This window comes from Loa loa (genome assembly GCF_000183805.2).
Source record: "Loa loa unplaced genomic scaffold supercont3.388, whole genome shotgun sequence".
Taxonomy (NCBI): Eukaryota; Metazoa; Nematoda; class Chromadorea; order Rhabditida; family Onchocercidae; genus Loa; species Loa loa.
In genome coordinates this window covers 9,260-18,183 of record NW_018108568.1, presented here as the reverse complement: position 1 = coordinate 18,183, position 8,924 = coordinate 9,260, and the positions used below count along the sequence as shown (strand labels likewise).

The following is an 8,924-nucleotide window of genomic DNA, read 5'->3' as shown; positions in this document are numbered from 1 at the left end:
AGTAAGTTTACTATTTGCTGTTTCTCGCAGTTTGTTAAGCTGAAAGATTATATTTCAGGGACGTATACCACGAAATGAATTTGGTAATTTATATGTTTACAAAAGCAGCATGGTACCAGAAGATTGTGTTCATTTACGACTAAATGGACTAGCTGCTATTTGTCGGCAGCTCGATATTGACTGCGTACCTGCAGTAGTTGGTTGGGAATTTCATAAAGGGGGAAATCACCCTATGTTAGTGTTGAATTGATGTAAATTGCATTCTTTTGCGTGATCAATTTTTCCGAATTTGAATTATGCTAGTATAAAATAAAATATGATTTTTACAGTCTTGACGGTTGCGTCGTTTTGAAAAAGCATGAAGACGTGTTGCGTGAAGCATGGAGAGAATTTTACGAGAAAAAGCAAGTTGCTGCTGAGAAGGTGAAATAATAGTGTTTGTTCATTAAATTCAAAGAATTTTGTTCCTTTTTAAACAAGACTGACTTCTTCCAGAGACAACAGGAAAGGGCTTTGAAAAATTGGAGACGTTTAGTGAAAGGGATGCTTACAATGAAGAAAGTTCGAGCCAAATTTTTGGTCGGAGATCATCGGAACTTGGTAATATACATTGCTGATTTCTCAAATTTTGATTTCAAATTTGCATTTGATATGTTCAGTTTTGCTTATTTGGCTTAGTTTCATTGATAGTTGTTTAACTTCAGAGAATTTCCTTTCTAAGTCAGACACTGTGTATGACATAATATCTTTACAGCAAGTTGATGAGAAATTAGAAAATAGAGAAAATGAAACGCCTGCTACGGATGACGCTGCTCTCTCTTGGCCGCAAACAATTTTCAATTTGCCTGGTACCAGTGATACTATTGATCACTGAATTGCTTCGTCCTTCAGATTTGTTTGTTTTGATTATTAAGCTCAGTATTCACGGTTGTTGAAAAAAAGTTGTGGTGTTGACCGTATATATACAAGTAGAAATATAGTTTTTTGTGATTGATGTAGAATCAATGACTTTTTTGAAAAAGAAGTCAGTTATTAAAGGAATGCGGTATTTTAAACAACATCTACTTCCTTCTGCTTGGGTTTTATATGATATGTGTTCAAATTGATTCTGATGTGGATTCTTCTTTAGCTTGTTTGTTTCCTTCTCTCTGTGTTACACTGACCTATTTTTACTTCGTCAGTTTTAGACTTTTTCTAATTTAAGGAAACCTCCTTTAACCTTTCTGTTCCATCATCAAAAATGCCCATTTTCTAAAACTTTAAGTTTTATAAATTTTGTATATTCGTTGTTCTGGGAACAACTTCGACTAACTGTTATGTATTCTAAAAGACTCAACTCTAGCTTCAAATGATATTCTCACATTTTCATATGCTAGCCTCGAAGACTAAATGATTTAAACTGATAAACGTTATCAATGTAAATTGGAAGCAAAAATTCAATATTGTATCTTATATCTAAAAGCCGCCGTTGTGGGCTACCAGTACTGTCCAAAGCTAACATGATTAGTGTAGAGTTTTTGCATCAAATAAACAATGATATTTTAATATGATATTTTACGATATTTTAAATATATATTTTAAAATACTTTATGATATTTTATGATACTTTAAATTTTTTCCTGAAATTGGTTTGAATCATAACACATGGCAAAGCAAAACGGAGCAGCACTCCGCTGTATCACTGGAAACGATTGAAAGATGGGATTTACAGAGTTAAATCTAAAATTATAGGGAGCAATAACCATAAACAGCAGTTACAAGCAGAATTATAAATTACTAAATTTGTGTCTTAATAGTTGGTGACACATTGTTCTGTAGTATTACTGACTTTTTTTAGTCCTGACCTATTGACCTTTTAAATGAACAGAACAGGAAAAATTGCAACCTAGTAATGAAATTTGATGGTGGATTGATAATGAGCATGATTACGATAAATGTTATCAAACTTTTAAGAAAATGGTAGACACATCATATTACCTTTGTAAATTTCTAAGGGTAGTTCGTGACATGGTAGGTTGGCAACTTCGATTAACACCAAAACAAGCAGCTGCGAAGATTGTTATTGCTATTGTTGGTTTAGCAATTGGAGCATATGGTGTTGCAACCGTCTATAAACCGCTTCAGGTTAGCACGTATAATTTATGCAATGCTATCTTAAGAATTTTTGATTGTGCAAAAATTGAAAAAATGAATTAAAACAAAGAGTCATTACAGTAGTTGGCCTACTTAACTTCATTTCCATTTGCAGGGTTTTCAGGACGAACTGGATTTGCGAAAGAGTGAACTGTTACGTTACTATAAAACGAAACATGATGAACGTATCCGACAGGCTGTTAACAAGTCAAATTAACAAGTATCCAACAGATATCGATAACGATGGCGGTTATCGTGATCAGTCACCTTCTGATTCCTTATTTAAACGAACATTCAAGTTTTACAAACGGCATGACATAGCACCTAATTTCTCTAAAGTTCTTAATTTGCGATGCTCCTCATCTGCTCATGGAATAATTTGCTCAAATTTCAAACCAGTTGTTGCACCGTCGGATTTAATGTTGGAAAAGCTTGGACTTCGTCCATTATCCGAGTGGACTGCTTCAACTATTATTCATCGGCAAGGTATGATAATGTTAAATGACATTTTTAAATCGGTCAGCCATCTTCAATGGATAAAACGTTCATTGTTCGTTTACGCTGAACCGCCTGGTTTCACCAACGTCGGCCTACATGTGCCCAATGTACAAAATGTAAGTTCAAATATTTGAATTTATAAATGTTAGTATCAAGCTCTTTTTAAATGAGCTGATATCACCAATCTTAATGGTGCGAGGAACTGATATTTTCAAATGACATTTAGAGTCAGGCCTGCCATTTATATTCCCAGGTTATCACGGAAAGTTTTTCATATACACTGGATTTCAACCATTGTGAAATTACATTTGGAAGGTCGACAGTTTCTGATTGGATACTTAGATACATTAAATATATTTGGCCAATAAATTTATTATTGGTACAGAAGGATCCATTCGCTAAGGTTGACAGTATTCGTTTGTTACAGGTATTCAAAGAATATAGGAGACAATTACGCTGGTCTACTCTTGGTCTACACTATGATTGGGCAACGAAGACTTATCCTTTTGAGGGTAAGCATTTTTCCCTACCCTTGGATCTGAAAAACTGAAGGAATGCAAGGTTGTTTGGCTTAAAAGGAATGTAGTGTTGGTAGATTTACTTTGTTAAAGCTAGAATTAGTATGTTAAGGTGAATCACTTCCTGAAGAGCTAGTGTTGCTTTCGGATGTTCTCTCTCAAGCGCTTGGCATAGGACCAATGTATGCTGATGCTGCTATCATCAACTTCTATTCGAGAAAGTCAACACTGGCACCACACGTTGACAGGTTATTTATTGAAGAACTTCTCTCCAAGCAGATCAAATTATCAGTTCGGATCACAAAAAGAGTGTCTACTGATTTTTTGATTTTTCACTCGTATTGTCACATGAAGTTAGTTTTTGTGAAAAACGTATGTTTGTTTCTATGACATCTCCTAGCCTTTTCATAATTTCCGAGTATATATTTCAGATCGGAAAGAAAGCTCGTCTCACCGCTTATTTCACTAAGTTTCGGCCAGACCGCAATTTACCTGGCTGGTGGTAATGATTTAGATGATCCAGTTGATGCGTTCTACATACGGTCAGGTGATGTTCTGATCGTTTATGGGTCACAACGGCTCATATACCATGCAGTCCCACGGATTCTACAGGACAAACAATTCGAGGATAAAGATCAACCTGAAGAGATAGTGAAATATGCAAATAAGAATCGCGTAAATATTACACTTCGGCAAGTTGATGAACACAGATCAGTTATGATGTAGTTCAACCAGTATGAAACTATTCGGAGAATATTCATTATGGTCTTGCAAAAGGTCGAACTGGAATAAGATTACTGGAACTTGCCATTTCCTGTCCCTTGTTATTCTTATGAACTTTGGCAAACTTGACAACAAAACTGTAGTGTGGTTCCGAAAGGTTCAGTACTACTGTAATGATGTGGTAGAGAGAATCGATTTACTACCTCCTAATATCCTATTTTAATATGAATTATTTATATGATTTTAAGTCTGTTAATTAGATTTCCTTAACGAGAAATATTGTCTGATATATGTGTGTGTTTCAAATGACGCATTCTGGTGGATTATTCTTATACCACTGAATTGGATTTAACATTGAAATGGTCATGACTGATTACTGATTTGAAATAAACTGATCATCATTTATTTGAAGCGATAAAATTGACCAATACATCATTGCAATGTTACCACATAAACGAAGCCATACTTCCGTCCTACATTATCTTACAAAGAAAGTTCTAAAAGTTGGGAGTAACTGAAGAAATTATCCAGCAATTTACCGGTAATATGCCCCGCCCATCATCGAAAAATTTGCTACCAACTCCTATTGGCGGTAGAGCGTAATGAATATTATTGCAATATCGCTGCAATAAAATATCATTGATCTCGGTGCGACATTCCCAGTAAATTTGCGCGCTATTCTGCAGGCGGCAATTTTCAATAAAATATGAATGAATGTTAATCCATTGCTGGAATAGGTAGGATAGATTTGGGTTGAGTAAATTATCTACAAAGCTTTATCTTAAATTAGGTAAGTTATCTGTAATCATTTATTTTGAATTGGGTTAGTTATCTGTAATATTTTATTTTGAATTGGACAAATTGTTATAATCATTCTGCATAATTGAATGAATAAATTGATATATTGCAGTGAGGTTTATCAATTCTTCCAAGAACAATGTTCGAAGCAAAGCTTGGTAGTGCTTCGACACTGAAGAGAATTGTAGATGCTATCAAAGATCTTGTCACAGATGCACCCTTTGATTGCAGTGAGACTGCTATGTGCTTACAGGTTAGTGAAAAAAAGTTCATGTATGCGATTATAGTAAAAATTTTATCCTACATTCTCATTGTCAGTATGTTATTTTTAGGCAATGGATTCATCGCATGTTGCATTGGTGTCATTGAAAATGGATGTTGCAATGTTCGAAAGCTATCGTTGTGATCGAACCATTAACCTTGGTCTTAGCTTAGCAGGTATGGCAAGAGCGCTAAAATGTGCAAATAACGAAGATACATGCTTGATTCGATATGAAGAAAACGATGATTCGGTGCTATTCCTCTTCGAGGATACGAAACGGGTATTTATATATTTATATATATATATATATATACATATATATATTTCCACATATTTTTGTGACTAATACATTTTCTTCGTATCGAATCAAGCATATCTATTTACCTTAGCATTTATAGGATAAAAGTCAGGAAGTGGTCGTTAAAATGATGGATATTGATAGTGAGCATCTTGGCATCCCGGAACAGGATTATTCTGCTGTTGTTTGTATGCCAGCTGCTGAATTCCAGGTATCTTTGAGAAATCCAGTTTATAGTTTAACGTTCACATATATTATTCGATGTATCATATACTATCCAGAGTTATTTTATTCTAGAAAACTTGCCGTGACTTGGCTATGTTCTCTGACTCCCTGATGATAACAGTAACCAAGGCAGGTATTGTCTTCACCGGTAAGGGTGATACCGGCTCATCTACAGTTACTTATGCTCCTTCAAAAAATGCCGACGAAGAGGAACAGGTACCTTTCTTATCGACGTTTTCGTTATTTTTTTGTTTTGATATATCACTGAGATAGTTTAAATTGACGACAGTTTTTTCTTCCTATCATCAATGCGCCTTTTTGTTGCAGGCTGTATCAGTGAACGTAAAGGAGCCTGTTACAGTTAATTTTTCCATCAAATACATGAATCATTTCACGAAGGCTACAGGACTTTCTGACCGAGTAAGTTTTTTCGTTTCATAAATTTTGTTGTTTTCCTGTTTCATATATCACTGTTAAGATGATCTTGTAAGGCAATTGACATTTCAGGTTCGTCTTTCTTTATGCAATAGTGTACCTGTGGTAGTAGAGTATGAACTTAGTGAAAACGGACACTTGCGCTTTTATCTGGCTCCAAAAATAGACGATGAGGACGCAGACATGAAGTAATCAGTAACGTTCTACTAATATCGATATTATGAATGCGAACTAGAATTGTTATCCCACAATGCTTCAGTACAGTTCATTTCACTGTTCGGCCAGCTGTCCCATATGAGCTGACCTTTTCATGACTCCAGTTGCTTCCTTCTTTATTATCGTTTGAATTCATAATCATACAGTCATATAATCAGTATCTCTGTCATTTCATCTCACATCTATTGGTCTCCTTAATGAAATTACAACAACCATTGCAGTTTTGGATCAAATTTCTAACAATGGTTTATGGTCTATACTACTTTTCACTCTTTTTTTGAGCATATCAATTATAACCAAAAGTAGGGCTCTACTTTGCGAACTGTTGGAGAAAAAAATTTTTTGAATTAGATTGTCTTTGCTCTTATAGTTTGGCAATATATATGATACAGCAGATTGATGTTAAACTTAATGAGACATCACTAGAATTACGAAGTTTTGGGGATAGGAGGAAAGTCAGTCAAGCTGCCAAGCTCAATCCGTTGTCTCATAGTATTTATCACAATTGAAAAAAGTCATTCTACTTAATGATTATCTGCGAATTCTGTCTTCCTCATAGATATCAAATGACTTTTTTATCACACTCATTTTATGATGCTGTAATGAAAGGCTACTCATCCTTGTTGGGTAATTAAGGCCTCTGTTTGTTAGATTGCAAGTACTGTTAGGTTAATTAGCTACTGTGTTTTCTCGTATTTGTGAAAGTCAGTTTTTCAAACCTCCTGTGATCACTGTCTTGATTGTTTCAGCTACAATAGCTTACTCGACAAACATGTTTTATTCTCAACAGTGTCATCGTAAAAGTCCTTGATTACAGCAGAGAGCATCGAAATTTTTCGTTGAATTAAATTGAAATGTCAATCATCTTGGTCGTCAAAGGGTCAGAGTTCAGTTAAGAATAAATAGTTTGTGCTGCATCTTGATTTTAGCTCTAACTTCAAAAAAAAATTTTCATTGTTAAAAATTTCACTACATAAGATTGATTTTTCACAAAATTCTTTGGCAAAATATCTGATGTCAAACATTGGGAAATTGTTCCTAGCACAAAACAGTGTTGAAAATTTGTACTGATCGTGCTGAGTTGAGAATGTCTCAACATTTTTGTGTCTCTACAATGCTGTTATAAAATCAAGATGGTAACATCTCAGTTAATTGTTACATAAAAGTTTGGAAGACGAAAACTGGTCAATAAGAGGATTATTTTAGGGAAAGATAAGTCGTTCATACTAACGAATAAGGGCTTCGGAATGCCGTTCAAAAAGATTATATGATTTATTGTTATGAATGCAGTATGAGTTCTTCGGGCAATTTTGGTCGCTAGTGGCAATTTCTCGGGAATTAATTACAGTTTTCCCAAATCTGACCTAATTTATGTGCTCTTTAAACGGAATTATGAAGAAGGAAGTCGAGAGCAACAAGGAAGAAATCAAGAGCGAAATAACACATGACATTTTGATGACACAGATTGTCCTTCTCTTTCCTCACGAAGTAAAAAGTGTTGTAAAAAATTTTACCCCCATGAAATTCATAGTTTTACCATGTTTGCATTAGAAAGAAATAACCTCTAAAAGTGCATGCAAATGGGAATATAACGATTGTAATATTTCTCAATTTTCAGTAATCTATTATTGAATTATAAATTTTAATTTTAATGATGAAGTTTCAGTCAGAAGAATGAGCAAATAATGCAAATGAGTTGCATTTTACAATTGATTAAATTTGAATGATTGAGAAAAATTCTGAGAAATATGTAAAGAATAGAAAATATTGATGAAAGAAACAATATCAATGTATATACATTAAATATGCGGTATCAGTAAATTTAAATTTTAATTAACAATTATAAATACTTAATTATTTATATTCTTCCTAATCTTCTGTTCTTATATACCTCTGAAATGTTTGTTTATTAGAGTTATCACTAATCCATTCTTATCTTTTATCTGTTTCTTTTTCTTTTCTTTTTTTTTTAACATTTTGAGATAACAATATAGAAGGAGAGTTCTTTTTTTTTTTTGTTAAATGAAAAAAATGTTTAAAAGGGTAAAAATTCACAAAATGACGTTAATACATCTTCTTTGATCTCTGTTCTTTATAAAAAGGGGACGTATTTTTGTGTCTCGAAAAGGTAAAGGAAGAAACAATATTCGTTTGAAGTGTTCCTTTTTTCTAAATTACGAATTCTTTGTATTCAAGTCATTTTTCTCATCAACGTTTAACATTTAATAGAACAAAAATGTTTCCTGTAATATTATCGTTTCGGTGAAATTTTACCTATTTTTTTTTTTTTTTTAGTTTCTACAATATTCGAATAAAACTAGAATATTTGATTTAAATTTAATAATTATAAAATTATTTTCCAACTTGATTTTTACCATTTTTTTTTCCTCTTTTTTTTATATCATTTCTTTATTTTGTAATTTTTTCTTATTTATTCCGGATAATATTTTTTAAGTTATCCATTTCTGGTTTCTTTTTATCGTTTTTTTTCTTTTTCCTTCTTTCTCAATGAGCATTATTTTGAAGGGTTAATTTTGTGAATTTAAAAAATATTTTAAATTTTAAATTGTCTTTTTTAATTTATGCTAATAGATTGAGGATGGAAAAAAGTTAGCCAAAGTTATGATCAATGTAAAAATGAATTGTTTTTTTCAGTTATATTTTTAAATAACATTTCTTTCTCTTATTTTGTATACTAAAATATAACTGAAAATAATGTAGTGTAATTTCTTTATCATTATAAAATAATTCTAATTTTAATTTACAATAGATAAGGAGAGAGAGAGAGAGAGAGAGAGAGGAGGAGAGAGAGAGAGAA

General features: G+C 32.9%; 3 protein-coding genes across 3 annotated transcripts in view; all 3 read left to right on the top strand.

The window, feature by feature from the left end:
• LOAG_18596 (DNA repair protein Rad4 containing protein) overlaps window positions 1-1,384 on the top strand; it is a 5,188-nt gene extending 3,804 nt beyond the window's left edge. The window contains exons 12-15 of the mRNA XM_020451258.1: window positions 59-234; window positions 330-423; window positions 496-600; window positions 755-1,384. Of these exons, the coding sequence (XP_020304975.1) occupies window positions 59-234; window positions 330-423; window positions 496-600; window positions 755-874 (495 nt within the window). The 3' untranslated portion in view covers window positions 875-1,384. The remainder of the gene's footprint in view (window positions 1-58; window positions 235-329; window positions 424-495; window positions 601-754) is intronic.
• A 476-nt stretch (window positions 1,385-1,860) lies between these two features.
• On the top strand, window positions 1,861-3,875 carry LOAG_10203 (ALKBH protein; the record flags this gene model as incomplete). Its single annotated transcript, XM_020448105.1, has 5 exons — window positions 1,861-2,132; window positions 2,258-2,747; window positions 3,059-3,143; window positions 3,262-3,397; window positions 3,581-3,875. Exons 1-5 carry the CDS (start codon window positions 1,957-1,959, stop codon window positions 3,873-3,875), a joined length of 1,182 nt encoding a protein of 393 aa, XP_020301723.1. The 5' UTR covers window positions 1,861-1,956.
• A 670-nt stretch (window positions 3,876-4,545) lies between these two features.
• LOAG_10202 (proliferating cell nuclear antigen) lies at window positions 4,546-6,366 on the top strand. Its single transcript, XM_020448104.1, has 7 exons — window positions 4,546-4,609; window positions 4,783-4,923; window positions 5,003-5,212; window positions 5,331-5,441; window positions 5,528-5,671; window positions 5,783-5,875; window positions 5,963-6,366. Exons 2-7 carry the CDS (start codon window positions 4,810-4,812, stop codon window positions 6,080-6,082), a joined length of 792 nt encoding a protein of 263 aa, XP_020301722.1. The 5' UTR covers window positions 4,546-4,609; window positions 4,783-4,809; the 3' UTR covers window positions 6,083-6,366.
• The last annotated feature ends 2,558 nt before the right edge of the window (window positions 6,367-8,924 follow it).